Source organism: Mustelus asterias, chromosome 20, assembly GCF_964213995.1.
Source record: "Mustelus asterias chromosome 20, sMusAst1.hap1.1, whole genome shotgun sequence".
Classification (NCBI taxonomy): Eukaryota; Metazoa; Chordata; class Chondrichthyes; order Carcharhiniformes; family Triakidae; genus Mustelus; species Mustelus asterias.
The window spans coordinates 1,145,982-1,166,917 of record NC_135820.1 but is presented as its reverse complement, the minus strand read 5'-3'; the positions used below and the strand labels follow the sequence as shown (position 1 = coordinate 1,166,917).

General features: G+C 51.5%; 2 protein-coding genes across 3 annotated transcripts in view; both read right to left on the bottom strand.

The window, feature by feature from the left end:
* Positions 1-20,936, bottom strand: part of LOC144508369 (CD276 antigen homolog) — a 309,505-nt gene that overhangs the window by 194,808 nt on the left and 93,761 nt on the right. The gene's annotated exons all lie outside the window — the stretch shown is intronic.
* Positions 19,591-20,936, bottom strand: part of LOC144508367 (programmed cell death 1 ligand 1-like) — a 33,487-nt gene continuing 32,141 nt past the window's right edge. Inside the window, exon 7 of the mRNA XM_078236221.1 lies at positions 19,591-20,347. Coding sequence (XP_078092347.1) covers positions 20,310-20,347 — 38 coding nt within the window. The 3' untranslated portion in view covers positions 19,591-20,309. The remainder of the gene's footprint in view (positions 20,348-20,936) is intronic.

The following is a 20,936-nucleotide window of genomic DNA, read 5'->3' as shown; positions in this document are numbered from 1 at the left end:
CTTCCAGTTCCCCAGCCAGTGGGATCTTCCAGCCCCCCAGCCAGGTGGGATCTTCCAGCCCCATAGTCAGGTGGGATCTTCCAGTCCCCCAGCCAGTGGGGTCTTCCAGCCCCCCAGCCGGGGGGGAACCTTCCAGCCCCCCCCAGCCAGTGGGATCTTCCAGCCCCCCAGCCAGTGGGATCTTCCAGCCCCCCCAGCCGGTAGGATGTTCCAGCCTCCCGGCCAGGGGATCTTCCAGCCCTCCAGCCGGTGGCATCTTCCAGCCCCCCAGCCGGTGGGATGTTCCAGCTCCCCAGTCAGTGGGAACTTCCAGCCCCCTAGCCAGTGGGATCTTCCAACCCCCCAGCCAGGGAGATCTTCCAGTCTCCTGGACGGTGGGATCTTCCAGCCCCCAGCCAGTGGGATCTTCCAGCCCCCCAGCCAGGGAGATCTTCCAGTCTCCTGGATGGTGGGATCTTCCAGCCCCCCAGCCAGTGGGATCTTCCAGCCCCCCAGCCAGGGAGATCTTCCAGTCTCCTGGACGGTGGGATCTTCCAGCCCCCCAGCCAGTGGGATCTTCCAGCCCCCCAGCCAAGGGGACCTTCCAGCCCCCCAGCCAGTGGGATTTTCCAGCCCCCCCAGCCAGTGGGATCTTCCAGCCCCCCAGGTGGTAGGATCTTCCAGCTCCCCAGCCGGGGGATCTTCCAGCCTCCTGGACGGTGGGATCTTCCAGCCCCCCAGCCAGTGGGATCTTCCAGCCCCCCAGCCAGGGAGATCTTCCAGTCTCCTGGATGGTGGGATCTTCCAGCCCCCCAGCCAGTGGGATCTTCCAGCCCCCCAGCCAAGGGGACCTTCCAGCCCCCCAGCCAGTGGGATTTTCCAGCCCCCCCAGCCAATGGGATCTTCCAGCCCCCCAGGTGGTAGGATCTTCCAGCTCCCCAGCCGGGGGATCTTCCAGCCTCCTGGACGGTGGGATCTTCCAGTCCCCCAGCCGGGGGGGGGATCTTCCCGCCACCCTCCCCAGCCACGGGGAATCTTGCAGCCCAGCCGAAGGCGACACCTATCTTATCTCTCCGCCCTTGCCCTTGCAGTCAGTCCCCAGAGATGGTGTGGGCGAACCGTCCAAAACACCGCAGACTCCAGCTGACCTGGTAGATCCTGCTGGCGGCCAAGGGTGAGTGTGCCCGCCAGCGGAAAACATGTGGCAGGGGTGGGGGTGGTCCCAGTCTTGGTGTGGTTCCCTGCTGGAATCTGTGCATCTCTATCTCTCTCTCTCTCTCTCTCTCTCTCTCCCTCTCTCTGTCTCGACCAGAAGAGAGTAGGAGGTGAGAGCTGAAGGGTCGATCCTGTCTCCAACCGGTCAACTTGACCGTACGGTACGATTATCCGAGGGGGCCGGAGTTCAGTGTCCCGGCAGCTTTCAGTGGAGATACGCTGATTGATTACTAATGAAGATCTGGGTGTGCCCCAGCTCTGCCCCTCAGGCTTGGAGCCCCGTGCCCGTGTTGTTCGTGTGGCTCAGTGGGGAAGGAGAGAGCTTCCTCCTACATGGCAGTGCTGCAGCCCGGACATCAGGGGGCAGTGTTCAAACATATCCGGGAGCTCAAACAATTGGTCAACATACACAATAATGTTCTGAGACAGGCTACAGACTGAAATATCCACCTCCTCTCTCCTCACAAATCCCTGACTTGTTCCTTCCCTTCTCTGGGTTTCTCGCTCTCTCCCTCCTCACCTCCTTTCTCGTGACCTGCCGGTTACCACTTGCAGCCGAGAGTATTTCAGTGCATCCGTCAGACTCCCAGTCAATAGGGTAGCATCCTCCAGGAGTGAAGTTTATCGAGATAAGATGCATTCCGGCGTGACTCGAGTGTGTTGTACAGTGCACTGTATTTCAATTGGATCGGGGAGCTGAATAGGGTGGGGTAGATTCCTGACCTGATAGAATGGAGGAACCTGTTCAAGGGCTGAATGGCCTACTCCTGCTCCCATATCAGCGCAAATGCTTCCTCGGTTTTAGGTTACAAGGGGATAGAAGTTACACTTTAGTCTATAGTCCTAGTTATTCTCCAGCCCCTAAAACCCTCCCTATCTCTGTAACCTCCTCCAGTCCCGACAACCCTCCCTATCTCCGTAACATCCTTCAGACCCGCTCCCCTTCCCTATCTTTGTAATCTTTCCAGCCCCCTCCAATTCTTCCTATCTCTGTAACCTCCAGCCTCACTCCCCCTCCCTATCTCTGTAACCTCCTCCAGTCCCGACAACCCTCCCTATCTCTGTAACCTCCTTCAGCACCTACACCCCTCCCTATCTCTGTAACCTCCTCCAGCCCCTACAACCCTCTGAGATATCTACGCTCCTCCAATTCTGTCTCTTGAGCATCTCCTGATTCCCATCGTTCCACCATTGGCGGCTGTTCCTTCAGCTGCCGGCGGCGAGGGGGCGGGGGGGGGGGGGGTGCCTAAGTTCTGGAATTCCCTCCCTAAATGCCTGTGCCTCTAACTTCTGCTTTAAGACGCTCCATATATTCTGAACTCTCCTTGAGCTGTTGGCACCTGTCCCACTGTTCCCGAACCCGTCCCACTGTTCCCGAACCCGTCCCTCTGTTCCCGAACCCGTCCCACTGTTCCCGAACCCGTCCCACTGTTCCCGAACCCGTCCCACTGTTCCCGAACCCGTCCCACTGTTCCCGAACCCGTCCCACTGTTCCCCAACCCGTCCCACTGTTCCCCAACCCGTCCCACTGTTCCCCAACCCGTCCCAGTATTCCCTAACCCGTCCCAGTATTCCCTAACCCGTCCCACTGTTCCCTAACCCGTCCCACTGTTCCCTAACCCGTCCCACTGTTCCCGAACCCGTCCCACTGTTCCCGAACCCGTCCCACTGCTCCCGAACCCGTCCCACTGCTCCCGAACCCGTCCCACTGTTCCCGAACCCGTCCCACTGTTCCCGAACCCGTCCCACTGTTCCCCAACCCGTCCCACTGTTCCCCAACCCGTCCCACTGTTCCCCAACCCGTCCCAGTATTCCCTAACCCGTCCCAGTATTCCCTAACCCGTCCCACTGTTCCCTAACCCGTCCCACTGTTCCCTAACCCGTCCCACTGTTCCCGAACCCGTCCCACTGTTCCCGAACCCGTCCCACTGCTCCCGAACCCGTCCCACTGCTCCCGAACCCGTCCCACTGTTCCCGAACCCGTCCCACTGTTCCCGAACCCGTCCCACTGTTCCCGAACCCGTCCCACTGTTCCCCAACCCGTCCCACTGTTCCCCAACCCGTCCCACTGTTCCCCAACCCGTCCCAGTATTCCCTAACCCGTCCCAGTATTCCCTAACCCGTCCCACTGTTCCCTAACCCGTCCCACTGTTCCCTAACCCGTCCCACTGTTCCCTAACCCGTCCCACTGTTCCCGAACCCGTCCCACTGTTCCCGAACCCGTCCCACTGTTCCCGAACCCGTCCCTCTGTTCCCGAACCCGTCCCTCTGTTCCCGAACCCGTCCCTCTGTTCCCGAACCCGTCCCTCTGTTCCCGAACCCGTCCCTCTGTTCCCGAACCCGTCCCTCTGTTCCCGAACCCGTCCCTCTGTTCCCGAACCCGTCCCTCTGTTCCCGAACCCGTCCCTCTGTTCCCGAACCCGTCCCTCTGTTCCCGAACCCGTCCCTCTGTTCCCGAACCCGTCCCTCTGTTCCCGAACCCGTCCCTCTGTTCCCGAACCCGTCCCTCTGTTCCCGAACCCGTCCCTCTGTTCCCGAACCCGTCCCTCTGTTCCCGAACCCGTCCCTCTGTTCCCGAACCCGTCCCTCTGTTCCCGAACCCGTCCCTCTGTTCCCGAACCCGTCCCTCTGTTCCCGAACCCGTCCCTCTGTTCCCGAACCCGTCCCTCTGTTCCCGAACCCGTCCCTCTGTTCCCGAACCCGTCCCTCTGTTCCCGAACCCGTCCCTCTGTTCCCGAACCCGTCCCTCTGTTCCCGAACCCGTCCCTCTGTTCCCGAACCCGTCCCTCTGTTCCCGAACCCGTCCCTCTGTTCCCGAACCCGTCCCTCTGTTCCCGAACCCGTCCCTCTGTTCCCGAACCCGTCCCTCTGTTCCCGAACCCGTCCCTCTGTTCCCGAACCCGTCCCTCTGTTCCCGAACCCGTCCCTCTGTTCCCGAACCCGTCCCTCTGTTCCCGAACCCGTCCCTCTGTTCCCGAACCCGTCCCTCTGTTCCCGAACCCGTCCCACTGTTCCCGAACCCGTCCCACTGTTCCCGAACCCGTCCCTCTGTTCCCGAACCCGTCCCTCTGTTCCCGAACCCGTCCCTCTGTTCCCGAACCCGTCCCTCTGTTCCCGAACCCGTCCCTCTGTTCCCGAACCCGTCCCTCTGTTCCCGAACCCGTCCCTCTGTTCCCGAACCCGTCCCTCTGTTCCCGAACCCGTCCCTCTGTTCCCGAACCCGTCCCTCTGTTCCCGAACCCGTCCCTCTGTTCCCGAACCCGTCCCTCTGTTCCCGAACCCGTCCCTCTGTTCCCGAACCCGTCCCAGTGTCTCCTTACCTGTCTCAATATTTCCTGAACTGTGGGTTTTGGTGTAAGTCCCTTGGGAAGTTTTATTAAATGATAGGTGCAGTCTAAATTCAGTTTACTGTCAGTTTGCTCTCGGTGTTTGCCCTATTCCCCTGCTGTTCCCCCCGCACCGGACCATTTTAGATTTTCCTTTACACAAAAGCCTCCTGACTTCCCCTTTCAAATATATTTTGGACTGCACTTCCCCTCCCCGGTGCCTGTGGTTGGAGATTCCCCAGGTTCTGTCGTCATTCTCCCAGCCTCCACCCGTGAATTGTGGCAATGATTCCACGTTGACGCGAGGGTCATGGGGGTCAAAGGTAGTGACACAAACAAGACGCTCGGCCTTGTGCATTGCTGGCTACACGTGGGATCTTGCTGTGTGTGGGTGTTGTTCTCCCCAGCCAAAGGGCAGCAACGTTCATGAACAAAATTAATCTAGATGGGATGCACTTTGCCATATCCCAAGGCCGTGAAGGGGGCTGTATTTCAATTGGATTATGGGAGGTAAATGGGGTGTGGTGGATCCCTGACCTGATAGAATGGAGGGATATGTTCGAAGGCTGAATGGCCTACTCCTGCTCCCATATCACGCAAGTACTTCCTCGGTTTTAGGTTACAAGGGGATAAAGTTACACTTCAGTCTATAGTTCTGGTCAGGCCACACCCGGAGTTAATGTGAACAGTTCTGGGCCCCACACCTTAGGAAGGATATACTGATCATGGGGGGTTCGCAGTGTAGGTTTACCAGAATGATCCCGGCACTCCGGAGGTTAACATGGAAACATAGAAGATAGGAGCAGGAGGAGGCCATTCGGCCCTTCGAGCCTGCTCCACCATTCATCACGATCATGACCGATCATCCAACTCAGTAGTCCAATCCTGCTTTCTCCCCATAACTTTGATCCCATTCACCCCAAGTGCTATATCTAACCACCTTTTGAATACACTCAATATTTTGGCACCAACTACTTCCTGTGGTAATGAATTCCACAGGCTCACCACTCTTTGGGTGAAGAAATGTCTCCTCATCTCCGTCCTAAATGGTCTACCCTGAATCCTCAGACTGTGACCCCTGGTTCTGGACTCCCCCACCATCAGGAACATCCTCCCTGCTTCTACCCTGTCTAGACCTGTTAGAATTTTATAAGTCTCTGTGAGATCCCCTTCATTCATCTGAGTTCCAGTGAAAACAATCCTAACCTAGTCAATCTCTCCTCGTACATCCGTCCCACCATCCCCGGAATCAGCCTGGTAAACCTTCGCTGCCCTCCCTCGAGAGCAAGAACATCCTTCCTCAGAAAAGGAGACCAAAACTGCGCTGAATCACGAGGAGAGATTTCCCAAACTGGGCTTGTGTCCCCTAACATTTCGACAATTGGAGGGGGATTTGATCAATTTTTGATACTCGAGGGAACACTACCGTCCAGCACGGAATTGGAGCAGGCGAGAGGCGAACATTGGAAATGTCCGTTGACCTCGGGCAGGATTTTCCGGTCTCAGATTGGGCGAGGCCATAAAATCCCACCCCCCCGAGGGGAACAGATAGGGGCGGATAGAGAGAAACTATTTACACCTGTTGGGGGGAGTCTGGGACGAGGGAGCAAGGTCGAGAGGCCAACCTTTCAAGAGTGAAATCGGGGAAGACTCCCGCACAAAGGGCGGGAGATGTTGGGAATTCGCTCTCTCAGGTGGAGATTGATCCATTTGTTGATTTTCAATCTGGGAGATTGGGAGAGTTTTGTTCTCCAAAGGGATTAAGGGATACAGGGTGAAGGCGGGTAAATGGAGATAGATCACAGATCAGCCATTGAGCGGAGAGACAGGCTAGAGGGGCAGAATGGCCTCCTCCTGTTGCTGCATTCCCGTCTCCCTCAGTTTTGAATGGGGTAAGTGTATGTAATAAGGCAGGGACTGGGTTGTGGTAATAGGATTCTATTGATGCTCTATACAGAACCAGGTAATTAATGGATTCCCGATCCAAATCATGTTCAATTTTCATCTTAATTACCAGAATTAGTTAAATCTGGAGGATAAAACCTAAGTTAATTAAACAGCAAAGGGGGACATTCAAGGGCTTGAGATTTTTATTAAATGAAAATCTGGCATTCGATTGGTAAGTAAGTGAAATGGCATCTCGTAAATGGTAAACCTAACTCGCTCCAAATTAAACTAAATCTGAAGACACAAAAAATCAACCTGGGTCGAGAACAGAGAATGCTGGGAAAACTCAGCAGGTCTGGCAGCAGAATTAACGTCCTTCTCGAGTCCATCAGAACCAAAAAAGACTCGAAACGTTCCTCTTCTGGCCGATACTGCCAGGCCTTCTGGGGGGTTTCCAACCTCCTCTCCCCTGTTCCACATTCCAGCAGTATTTTGCTTGTTTCACTCGAGATCTACATTGGTTTGATTGCACGAGGATCAGTGTGTGTGCTATTGGTCTCCTACTGAAGGAATCCATAGAATCCATACAGTGCAGAAGAGGCCATTTGGCCCATCGAGTCTGGACCGACTCTCAGACCAAGTATGTTATCCAGGCCCTACAGAATCCCTACAGTACAGAAGGAGACCATTCGGCCATCGAGCCTGTACCAACCACAGTCCTACCCAGGCCCTATTCCCGAAAAGCGACACATTAAGCCTGCTAATCCCCATGACACTAGGGTCAATTTAGCATGGCCAATCAACCTAACCCACACATTTTTGGACTGTGGGAGGAAACCGGAGCACCCGGAGGAAACCCGTGCAGACTCCGCACAGACAGTGACCCAAGCCGGGAATTGAACCTGGGTCCCTGGTGCTGTGAGGCAGCAGTGCCAACCACTGTGCCACTGTGTTGCCCTGGAGCCCCACCCCTGTAACCCCACACATTTACCTCACTAAAGCCCCCTATCCTTGGACACTAAAAGGCAATTTAGCATGGCCAATCCATCTAACCTACACATCTTTGGACACTAAGGGGCAATTTAGCATGGCCAATCCGCCTAACCTACACATCTTTGGACACTAAGGGGCAATTTTGCATGGCCAATCCACCTGACCCACACATCTTTGGACACTAAGGAGCAATTTAGCATAGCCAGTCCGCCTAACGTACACATCTTTGGACACTAAGGGCAATTTAGCATGGCCAATCCATCTAACCTACACATCTTTGGACACTAAGGGGCAATTTAGCATGGCCAATCCGCCTAACCTACACATCTTTGGACACTAAGGGGCAATTTTGCATGGCCAATCCACCTGACCCACACATCTTTGGACACTAAGGAGCAATTTAGCATGGCCAATCCGCCTAACCTACACATCTTTGGACACTAAGGGGCAATTTTGCATGGCCAATCCACCTGACCCACACATCTTTGGACACTAAGGGGCAATTTAGCATAGCCAGTCCGCCTAACCTACACATCTTTGGACACTAAGGGGCAATTTAGCATGGCCAATCCGCCTAACCTACACATCTTTGGACACCAAGGGCAATTTAGCATGGCCAATCCACCTAACCCACGCATCTTTGGGCTGTGTGAGGAAACCGGAGCACCCGGAGGAAACCCAAGCAGACACTGGGTGAACATGCAAACTCCACACAGACAGTCACCCGAGGCTGGAATCGAACCCAAGTCCTTGGCGCTGTGAGGCAGCGGTGCTAACCACTGGGCCAGCGTGCTGCCCAGGATTGACTTACCTTGGGAGGGATTGCAGTTCAGCACATGGATTGCGGTGGCAAGGGGATTGTCGAATAGAAGGGGCCCATGCTCTCTGGAGCTCAGAAGAATGGGAGGCCATCTCATCAGAATATGGAATTAAGGGGTTTGACAAAAACAAATCTGTCGTCCTTACCCGGTCTGGCATACATGTGACTCCAATGAGCCGCATGAGAAGATATTCGAGACAGGTGGCCAAAAATGTGATCTGTAATTCCCTGTTCTTTCTCTCCCTACTTTTTTGAAAAGAGGTGTTATAATAACCAACCTCCAATCCACTGGCACTTTTCTCGAATCTGGGTAATTATGATAAAACATAACCAGAGTATCTGTGATATCTGCAGCCACTTACAATGGTAGAATCGTAACAGCACAGATGGAGGCCATTGGGTCCAGTGTCTGTGTCAGCTTTCTGCAAGAGCAAAACTTCCTCACCTTTTCATTATGCCACATCCCAGGAAATAATCACTTTTTGAACTCAGGGGGTTGTGAATCATTGTCGATGCTTGGTCGTTACATTGGAGACTGAGGATGACAGATTTATGAGCATGATGTGGAGATGCCGGTGTTGGACTGGGGTAAACACAGTAAGGAGTCTAACAACACCAGGTTAAAGTCCAACAGGTTTATTTGGTAGCAAATGCCACTAGCTTTTGGAGCGCTGCTCCTTCGTCAGGTGAACACCACTCGACAATCACAGGCAAGACTGTTCTCTTCCTGTTGGGGAGCACTTCAGCGGTCACAGGCATTCGGCCTCTGATATTCGGGTAAGCATTCTCCAAGGCGGCCTTCACAACACACGACAGCGCAGAGTCGCTGAGCAGAGACTGATAGCCAAGTTCCGCACACATGAGGACATCCTCAACCGGGATCTTGGGTTCATGTCACACTATCTGTAACTCCCACAACTTGCCTGGACTTGCAAAGTCTCACTGGCTGTCCTGTCTGGGGATGATACACATCTCTTTAACCTGTGCTAATGCTCTCTCCACTCACATTGTCTGTACCTTTAAGACTTGATTAACTGTAAAGACTCGCATTCCAATCATTATTCATTATTCTGTAAATTGAGTTTGTGTCTTTATGTGCCCTGTTTATGAGCAGAACTCCCACTCACCTGATGAAGGAGCAGCGCTCCGAAAGCTAGTGGCTTTTGCTACCAAATAAACCTGTTGGACTTCAACCTGGTGTTGTGAGACTCCTTACTAGATTTATGAGCACCCAGGGATAGTGGGGAGGAGGAGAGTTGCGGGAGATCAGCCACTGCACGATCCTATTGGATGGCTACTTGTGGGAGCTTGCTGTGCATCTTTCGGCTGCCGCATTTCCCGACATTGGAACAGCCCTTGTACACCAGACAGGACCTCACTGGCTGTAAAGCACATTGAGAGGTCCAGCAACCAGAAAAAGCGCTATCTGACTGCGAGGGCAATTGATTACACAAGTTAGGAGGGCGTCACGCTGGCACAGTGGTTAGCTCTGCTGCCTCACAGCACCAGGGACGCGGGTTCGATTCCCGGCTCGGGTCACTGTCTGTGTGGAGTCTGACGTTCTCCCCACGTCTGCATGGTTTCCTCCGGGCGCTCCGGTTTCCTCCCACAGTCTGAAAGACGTGCTGGTTAGGGTGCATTGGCCATGGTAAATTCTCTCTCAGTGTACCCGAACAGGCGCTGGAGTGTGGCGACGCAGGGATTTTCACAGTAACTTCATTGCAGTGTTAATGTAAACCTTACTTGTGACACGAATAAATAAACTTTAAAATGTTATGCTTCAGTTGTACAGGGCATTAGTGAGGCCACATCTGGAGTATTGTGTACAGTATTAATCTCCTTTTTTAAAGAAGCAGTTCAGAGAAGGTTTACCAGACTAATCCCGGGAAGGGGCTGGGTGTCTTATGACGAAAGGTTGGAGAGGTTCGGTTTGTATCCAGTGGAGTTCAGAAGAGTAAGAGACGACTTGATTGAAACCTTTAAGACCCTGATGGGTATTGAGAAGGTGGAGAAGGCGTTTCCTCTTGTTGGGGGAATCTAGAACCAGGGGTCACTGTTTAAAAATAAGGGGTCACCCATTGCAGACAGAGATGGGGAGAAATGTTTTCTCTCAGAAGAGGAGGGGGGAGGTGAGTTTCAGGAACTCTCTTCCTGTAATGGAAGGTTATGGGTGGGGGTTGAGGGGAGTTTTTGAAATATTGATAGGAACAGAGAGGGGTGAGAAGAAGAAAGCGCCGGTTTCCAAGAAATCATAGAAACCCTACAGTACAGAAAGAGACCATTCGGCCCATCGAGTCTGCACCGACCACAATCCCACCCAGGCCCTACCCCCATATACCTTACCTGCTAATCCCTCTAATCTACGCATCCCAGGACACTAAGGGGCAATTTTAGCATAGCCAATCAACCTAACCCGCACATCTTTGGACTGTGGGAGGAAACCGGAGCACCCGGAGGAAACCCACGCAGACACGAGGCGAATGTGCAAACTCCACACAGACAGTGACCCAAGTGGGACTCGAACCCAGGTCCCTGGAGCTGTGAAGCAGCAGTGCTAACCACTGTGCCACCGTGCCGCCAAAAATTGAATTTACTAGCTGTGGCAGGATTTGAACCTGGGTTTTTTTCAGAATATTACCCTGGATCTCTAGATTACACAAATCAGTGATAATACCACTACACCACTGCTTAATCCATGGGTGGATAAAGAGAAACTATTTACACCTGTTGGGGGGAGTCTGGTACGAAGGGGGCAGAGTCGAGAGGGTGACCTTTCGGGAGTGAAATGCAGAAAGGCTCCCACAAACAAAAGGTGGGAGAAATTTGGAATTCTTTGCATATTTTTCAGGCAGGGGGAGATAGATTCTCGATTAACCAGGGGGGAGTGAAAGGTTATCGGGGGACAGCAGGAACGTGGGGTCAAGGTTCCAATCAGATCTCACGGGATCCAGGGTGAGGGACCTAAATGGATACAAAATTGGCTTCTTGACAGAAGTCAGAGGGTGGTTGTAGAGGGCTGTTTTTCAAACTGGACGCCTGTGACCAGCGGTGTGCCTCAGGGATCAGTGCTGGGCCCACTGTTATTTGTCATTTATATTAATGATTTGGATGAGAATATAGGAGGCATGGTTAGTAAGTTTGCAGGTGACACCAAGATTGGTGGCATAGTGGACAGTGAAGAAAGTTATCTCGGATTGCAACGGGATCTTGATCAATTGGGCCAGTGGGCTGACGAATTGCAGATGGAGTTTAATTTAGATAAATGCAAGGTGATGCATTTTGGTAGATTGAACCAGGGCAGGATTTACTCAGTTAATGGTAGGGCATTGGGGAGAGTTATAGAACAAAGAGATCGAGGGGTACAGGTTCATAGCTCCTTGAAAGTGGAGTCAATGGTGGACAGAGTGGTGAAGAAGGCATTTGGCATGCTTGGTTTCATTGGTCAGAACATTGAATACAGGAGTTGGGATGTCTTGTTGAAGTTGTACAAGGCATTGATAAGGCCACACTTGGAATACTGTGTACAGTTCTGGTCACCCTATCATAGAAAGGATATCATTAAACTAGAAAGAGTGCAGAAAAGATTTACTAGGATGCTATCGGGACTTGATGGATTGAGTTATAAGGGAATATCTTTTCCCAAAGGTAGGGGAGTCTAAAACTAGAGGGCATAGGTTTAAGGTGAGAGGGGAGAGATACAAAAGTGTCCAGAGGGGCAGTTTGTTCACACAGAGGGTGGTGAGTGTCTGGAACAAGCTGCCAGAGGTAGCAGTAGAGGCGGGTACAATGTTGTCTTTTAAAAATCATTTAGACAGTTACATGAGCCAAATGTGAGCAATTGGGATGAGCTTAGTGGTTTAAAAAAGAGGGCAGCATGAACAAGTTGGGCCGAAGGGCCTGTTTCCATGCTGTAAACCTCAATGACTCAATGACACGATGAGATCAGCCATGACTGTATGGAATGGCAGAGCAGCCTTGAGGGGCTGAATGGCCAGCTCTCACTACAAATTTGCACTGAGTGTGAGTTTCGTGGGGAAAGGGAGGAATTTCCTGACACATTTGCGCGCAGGAAAGGGGGGGGGAGGGAGGGTCGCAACAGTAAATCAGCAGGGTGAGGGGGGTGGGGGGAGAGATTGCAAAGGAGATTCCCCCAATTGCCCAGCCCAACAGCAACCTCACAGAAGAAGACTTGTCTGGTGTATAAACAACGGGGTGGATCCTGTTTCAGTGCTGCAATTACCAATGAACCGTGATTGACAGCGGACACATAGAATTGGACAGATTGTGGGGACAGTGGTTGGAAATAATCTGTCAGTGATGGGTCCTCAGAATGAGTAATGTGGAGGTGGGGGAACTTCACTGATTCAGAGAATGTATCAGCAATCGGTCCACGGTAATTCCACTGAGGTCCAGAGATCCAGCAAAAAGAGGAAGCTGCAAATGTCATTTCTATTTCAACCCGTCTCCTCGATGTGACAAGAGTCGAGAGAATCTAACACTGCCACACTTCACCTCGTCCCCATCAAACACTCCCAGGACAGATACAGCACGGGGTTAGATACAGAGTAAAGATCCCTCTACACTGTCCCCATCAAACACTCGCAGGACAGGTACAGCACGGGGTTAGATACAGAGTAAAGATCCCTCTACACTGTCCCCATCAAACACTCGCAGGACAGGTACAGCACGGGGTTAGATACAGAGTAAAGATCCCTCTACACTGACCCCGTCAAACACTCCCAGGACAGATACAGCACGGGGTTAGATACAGAGTGAAGCTCCCTCTACACTGTCCCCATCAAACATTCCCAGGACAGGTACAGCACGGGGTTAGATACAGAGTAAAGCTCCCTCTACACTGTCCCCATCAAACATTCCCAGGACAGGTACAGCACGGGGTTAGATACAGAGTAAAGTTCCCTCTACACTGTCCCCAAAAAACACTCCCAGGACAGGTACAGCACGGGGTTAGACACAGAGTAAATCTCCCTCTACACTGTCCCCCATCAAACACACCCAGGACAGGTACAGCACGGGGTTAGATACAGAGTAAATCTCCCTCTACACTGTCCCCATCAAACACTCCCAGGACAGGTACAGCACGGGGTTAGATACAGAGTAAAGCTCCCTCTACACTGTCCCATCAAACTCCATAGAACATAGAACTTTACAGCAAAGTACAGGCCCTTCGGCCCTCGATGTTGCACCGACCAGTGAAACCAATCTAAAGCCCATCGAACCTACACTATTCCAATATCATCCATATGTTTATCCAATGACCATTTAAATGCCCTTAATGTTGGCAAGTCCACTACTGTTGCAGGCAGGGCATTCCACGCCCTTACTGCTCTTTGAGTGAAGAACCTACCTCTGACATCTGTCCTATATCTATCACCTCTCAATTTAAAGCTATGTCCCCTCGTGCTAGCCATCACCATCCGAGGAAAAAGGCTCTCACTGTCCACCCTATCTAATCCTCTGATCATCTTGTATGCCTCTATTAAGTCACCTCTTAACCTTCTTCTCTCAAACGAAAACAGCCTCAAGTCCCTCAGCCTTTTCTCATAAGACCTTCCCACCATACCAGGCACCATCCTGGTAAATCTCCTCTGCACCCTTTCCAATGCTTCCACATCCTTCCTATAATGCGGTGACCAGAACTGTACGCAATGCTCCAAGTGCAGCTGCACCAGAGTTTTGTACAGCTGCAACATGACCTCATGGCTCCGAAACTCAATCCCTCTACCAATAAAAGCTAACACACCGTACGCCTTCTTAACAACCCTATCAACCCGGGTGCCAACTTTCAGGGATCTATGCACATGGACACAGAGATCTCTCTGTTCATCCACACTACCAAGTATCTTACCATTAGCCCAGTATCTGTATTCCTGTTACTCCTTCCAAAGTGAATCACCTCACACTTTTCCGCATTAAACTCCATTTGCCATCTCTCAGCCCAGCTCTGCAGCTTATCTATGTCCCTCTGTAACCTGCAACATCCTTCCGCACTGTCCATAGCTCCACCGACTTTAGATTCATCCACAAATTTACTAACCCATCCTTCTACGCCCTCATCCAGGTCATTTATAAAAATGACAAACAGCAGTGGCCCCAAAACAGATCCTTGCGGTACACCACTAGCAACTGAACTCCAGGATGAACATTTCCCATCAACCACCACCTTCTGTCTTCTTACAGCTAGCCAATTTCTGATCCAAACCGCTAAATCACCCTCAATCCCACGCCTCCGTATTTTCTGCAATCGCTTACCGTGGGAACCTTATCAAACGCTTTACTGAAATCCATATACACCACATCAACTGCTTTACCCTCATCCACCTCTTTGGTCACCTTCTCAAAGAACTCAATAAGGTTTGTGAGGCACGACCTACCTTTCACAAAACCGTGTTGACTATCCCTAATCAAATTATTCCTTTCTAGATGATTATGAATCCTATCTCTTATAATCCTTTCCAAAACTTTGCCCACAACAGAAGTAAGGCTCACTGGTCTATAATTACCAGGGTTGTCTCTACTCCCCTTCTTGAACAAGGGGACAACATTTGCTATCCTCCAGTCTTCTGGCACTATTCCTATAGACAATGACGACATAAAGATCAAAGCCAAAGGCTCTGCAATCACTTCCCTCGCCTCCCAGAGAATCCGAGGATAAATCCCATCCGGCCCAGGGGACTTATCTATTTTCGCACTTTCCAGAATTGCTAACATCTCCTCCTTATGAACCTCAATCCTATCTAGTCCAATAGCCTGTATCTCAGTATTCTCCTCGACAACATTGTCTTTTTCCTGTGTGAATACTGACAAAAAATATTCATTTAGCGCCTCTCCTATCTCTTCGGACCCCACGCACAACTTCCCACTACTGTCCTTGACTGGCCCTAATCTTACCCGAGTCATTCTTTTATTCCTGACATACCTATAGAAAGCTTTAGTGTTTTCCTTGATCCTACCTGCCAAAGACTTCTCATGTCCCCTCCTGGCTCTTCTTAGCTCTCTCTTTAGGTCCTTCCCGGCTAACTTGTAATTCTCAAGCACCCTAACTGAGCCTTCACGTCTCATCTTTACATAAGTCTCCTTCTTCCTCTTCACAAGAGATTCAACTTCTTTAGTAAACCACGGTTCCCTCGCTCGACCACTTCCTCCCTGCCTGACAGGTACATACTTATCAAGGACACGCAGTAGCTGTTCCTTCAACAAGCTCCACATTTCACGGGCGGCACGGTAGCACAGTGGTTAGCACTGCTGCTTCACAGCTCCAGGGTCCTGAGTTCGATTCCCGGCTCGGGTCACTGTCTGTGTGGAGTTTGCACATTCTCCTCGTGTCTGCGTGGGTTTCCTCCGGGTGCTCCGGTTTCCTCCCACAGTCCAAAGATGTGCGGGATAGGTTGATTGGCCAGGTTAAAAATTGCCCCTTAGAGTCCTGGGATGTGTAGGTTAGAGGGATTAGCGGGTAAAATATGTGGGGGTAGGGCCTGGGTGGGATTGTGGTCGGTGCAGACTCGATGGGCCGAATGGCCTCCTTTTGCACTGTAGGGTTTCTATGTTTCAATTGTGCCCATCCCCTGCAGTTTCCTTCCCCATCCTATGCATCCTATATCTCGCCTAATCACATCATAATTTCCTTTCCCCCAGCTATAATTCTTGCCCTGCGGTATATACCTATCCTTTTCCATCATTAAAGTAAATGTAACCGAATTGTTGTCACTATCACCAAAGTGCTCACCTACCTCCAAATCTAACACCTGGCCTGGTTCATTACCCAGTACCAAACCCAATGTGGCCTCGCCTCTTGTTGGCCCATCTACATACTGTGTCAGGAAACCCTCCTGCACACATTGGACAAAATGTACTCGAAAGTACTCGAACTATAGCGTTTCCAGTCAATATTTGTAAAGTTAAAGTCCCCCATAACAACTACCCTGTTACTTTTGCTCCTATCCAGAATCATCTTTGCAATCCTTTCCTCTACATCTCTGGAACTTTTCGGAGGCCTATAGAAAACTCCCAACAGGGTGACTTCTCCTTTCCTGTTTCTAACCTCAGCCCATACTACCTCAGTAGACAGGTCCTCATCAAACATCCTTTCTGCCACCGTAATACTGTCCTTGACTAACAATGATGTGGAGATGCCGCCGTTGGACTGGGGCAAACACAGTAAGAAGTCTCACAACACCAGGTTAAAGTCCAACAGGTTTATTTGGTAGCAAACGCCACTCACTTTCGGAGCGCTGCTCCTTCATCAGGTGAGTGGGAGTTCTGTTCACAAACAGGGCACATAAAGACACAAACTCAATTTACAGAATAATGAATAATGATTGGAATGCGAGTCTTTACAGCTAATCAAGTCTTAAAGGTACAGACAATGTGAGTGGAGAGAGCAGCGAACTACCCAGCCTTCAGGAGAACAGTGACCACGACACCACACAACCCTGCCACAGCACCCTATGCAAGACGGATGCCATCATCTCATGTGAGAACACCATCCACCAGGTACACGGTACATACTCTTGCAACTCGGCCAACGTTGTCTGCCTGATACGCTGCAGGAAAGCATGACCCGAGGCATGGTACATTGGGGAAACCATGCAGACACTACAACAACGGATGAATGAACACCGCTCGACAATCGCCAGGCAAGACTGTTCTCTTCCTGGTGGGGAACACTTCAGCGGTCACGGGCATTCGGCCTCTGATCTTCGGGTAAGCGTTCTCCAAGGCGGCCTTCACGACACACGACAGCGCAGAGTCGCTGAGCTGAGACTGATAGCCAAGTTCCGCACACATGAGGACGGCCTCAACCGGGATGTTGGGTTCATGTCACACTATGTGTAACTCCCACGACTTGCCTGGATGTGCAAAATCTCACTCGCTGTCCTGTCTGGAGACAATACACATCTCTTTAACCTGTGCTTAATGCTCTCTCCACTCACATTGTAACTTTAAGACTTGATTAGCTGTAAGGAATCGCATTCCAATCATTACGCTGTAAATTGAGTTTGTTTCTTTATGTGCCCTGTTTGTGAACAGAACTCCCACTCACTTGACTAACAATGCCACACCTCCCCCTCTTTTACCACCTTCCCTGCTCTTACTGAAACATCTAAACCCCGGAACCTGCAACAACCATTCCTGTCCCTGCTCTATCCATGTCTCCGAAATGGCCACAACATCGAAGTCCCAGGTACCAACCCATGCTGCAAGTTCATCCACCTTATTCCGGATGCTCCTGGCATTGAAGTAGACACACTTCAAACCACCTTCCTGCCTGCCAGTACACTCCTGTGAACTTGAAACCTCATCCATGACCTCACTACTCTCAACCTCCTGTACACTGGAGCTACAATTCAGGTACTCACCCCCCCTGCTGAATTAGTTTAAACCCTCCCGAAGAGCATTAGCAAATCTCCCCCCCAGGATATTGGTACCCCTCTGGTTCAGGTGTAGACCATCCCGTTTGTAGAGGTCCCACCTACCCCAGAATGACCCCCAATTATCCAGGTATCTGAATCCCTCCCTCCTGCACCATCCCTGTAACCACGTGTTTAACTGCTCTCTCTCCCTATTCCTCTCCTCGCTAGCACGTGGCACGGGTAACAAACCAGAGATAACAATTCTGTTTGTTCTAGCTCTAAGCTTCCACCCTAACTCCCTGAATTCCTGCCTTACATCCCCATCCCTTTTCCCACCTATGTCTTGCGTGCCTATGTGGACCACAACTTGGGACTGGTCCCCCTCCCCCTTAAGGATCCCGAAAACATGATCCAAGACATCACGGACCCTGGGACAGGTACAGCACAGGGTTAGATACAGAATAAAGCTTCCTCTACACTGTCCCCGTCAAACACTCAAAGGACAGGTACAGCACGGGGTTAGATACAGAGTAAAGCTCCCTCTAATCATTCCAAATGCGGGAGACACTTCATAGATTGGTTACAATAGGGTAGGAAGCCCTTTGGCCTATTGTGCTGGTGCACCTGTGATTGGAGCCGATGCTGCTGTTTGTGTGAGACAGTTGTACCTGGCTTGACTCTGGTCTAGGGATCAGGATAAGTGAAGGATCTCATCACGAAGACTTGATGCACCATTCGGTCTGCGTGCGAGTCATTCTGTGATACTCCAGATAAACCAAGGTCGCTGAATATCACACAAGCATCGAATGGCAATTCGCGGTGAACTAACTCTTGGATATGAGCATACGAATTAAGGAGGAATCATTAGAATTGTGGAATCACTACAGTGCAGAAGGAGGCCATTCAGCCCATCGAGCCTGTACCGACAACAATCCCACCCTGGCCCTATCCCTATAACCCCATGCATTTAGCCTGCTAATCCCCCTGACACTAAGGGACAATTTAACATGGCCACTCCACCGAACCCTCACATCTTTGGACACTAAGGGACAATTTAGCATGGCCAATCCACCTAACTCGCACATCTTTGGAGTGTGGGAGGAAACCGGAGCACCCAGAGGAAACCCACGCAGACACGAGGAGAATGTGCAAACTCCACACAGACAGTGACCCAAGCCAGGAATCGAACCTGGGTCCCGGGCGCTGAGAGGCAGCAGTGCTAACCACTGTGCCACCGTGCCACCACTTGGCCCCTCGAACCTGCTCACCTGTTCAATGAGCCTGTGGCTGATCTGATTGTAACCCCAACCCCACATTCCCGCCGACCCCTCTACAACCTTTCACCCCTCCCTTGTTAATCAAGAATCTATCTCGCAAAGCCTTAAAAATATTCGTCCACCTTTTGAGGAAGAGAGTCCTGGAAAGTCGCCCTCCCTCAGAGAAAACATTTCTCCTTATCCCCGTCTGAAATGGGCGACCACTTATTTTTAAACCAAAAGAGAAAATGCTGGAAAATCTCAGCAGGTCTGGCAGCATCTGTGAGGAGAGAAAAGAGCTGATGTTTCGGGTCCAGATGATCCTTTCCCTTTTGGTTTCAGTTTCCAGCACCCGCAGTAATTTGCTTTTATCCCTTATTTTTAAACAGTTCTAGACTATTCCACGTGATACCAGAAAGTTCAGTGCAAATAGTAAGAAGATAATCATTTATTAATAATATATTTACAATAATTATTGCGATACAGAGCTACAGGCTACAGCCCACTGTAGCAGTCTTGTAATATTCACGGAATCTTGCAGCAGCAGTAGTCAGCCATTCGGCCCATTGTTCCAGTGCTAGCCCTTCGAAAGATCTCTCCAATTAGTCCCCACTCTCTCTCCCGCTCTCCCTGTAACTTTTCCCCCTTCCGGCATTTCCCCAATTCCACCCTTTTGAAAGTTCCTGTTGAATCTGCTTCCACCTGTCCTGTCAGGCAGCGCCTTCCAGATCACAACAACTCGCTGTGTGTCCAAAATAAAATTCTCCTCATCTCCCACCCGCCTCTGGTTCTTTTCCCGATTCTCTTCAATCTGTGTCCTCTCTGGTCACCGAGCCTCCTGTCACTGGAAACACTTTCTCCTCATCCAAACCCCTTCTTGATTCTGACCGCCTCAAGTCAATGTGCCCCTTAGCCTTCTCTGCTCCGAGGAGAACGATCCCAGCTTCTCCCAGTCTCTCCACGTCCTCCCCAATCAAGGAGGTAAAATACCAGAAGAGGCAAAATCTCAGGAATTGAATCTTCTTTCCTGTTCTCATTGATTCCAGCCACCGCCCCCACACCCCTCCATTGGCTGAGAACCAGGCGTACGACCACCATTCTCTCGTGTGAGCCTCGACATGCTATTTGACTCCAGTGGCATCGCAGTTATCTTCCAAGATTGTTCGGCGGGGGGTGGGAGGGGAGGGAAGGGTGTGCATTAACGATGGGCAGCGGGGAGCACTGGCTGACATTCCTTCCCCCCTGCCTGCTACCCTGGGTCAGGCAGTGGCATCTGGAACATGGCAATGTCAGCCAACATGGTGCTGTGATCTCCCTGTGCACCCGCCCTCTCATGTCCATCTGTCAGTCTCCATTTCCGACCCCACACTCCCCTCTGGTGGGGTCTTCCCATCCCCCAGTTGTGGGGGGAGCCGTGGGAGAGAAGAATCACCTCCATTACCATCCACGAAGACCAGGATCACACACAGTCCTCACTCTGCTTAAACTCCTCCAGTTCTGAAAGAGAGGAAGACAGGGGTATTTACACTGAGGTCCTGCACTCCGACATGTCATCCCAAACCCCCGGTCAAATCTGTTAGAGCCTGACCTTCCCACATTCAATTTCATAACCAACAGGCTGTGATACCAGAACGCAGGAACAGGAGGAGGCTTCATTCAGCCCCTCGAGCCTGTTACACAGGAACAGGAGGAGGCCATTCAGCCCCTCGAGCCTGTTACACAGGAACAGGAGGAGGCCCCATTCAGCCCCCTCCAGCCTGTTACACAGGAACAGGAGGAGGCCCCATTCAGCCCCTCGAGCCTGTTACACAGGAACAGGAGGAGGCCCCATTCAGTCCCCTCGAGCCTGTTACACAGGAACAGGAGGAGGCCCCATTCAGCCCCTCGAACCTGTTACACAAGAACAGGAGGAGGCCCCATTCACCCCCCTCGAGCTTGTTACACAGGAACAGGAGGAGGCCCCATCCCGCCCCCCTCGGGCCTGTTAGACAGGAACAGGAGGAGGCCATTCTACCCCTCGAGCCTGTTCCTCCACTCAATGAGACCATGGATGATCTGTGATCTATCCGTTTCTCCACCATCGCCC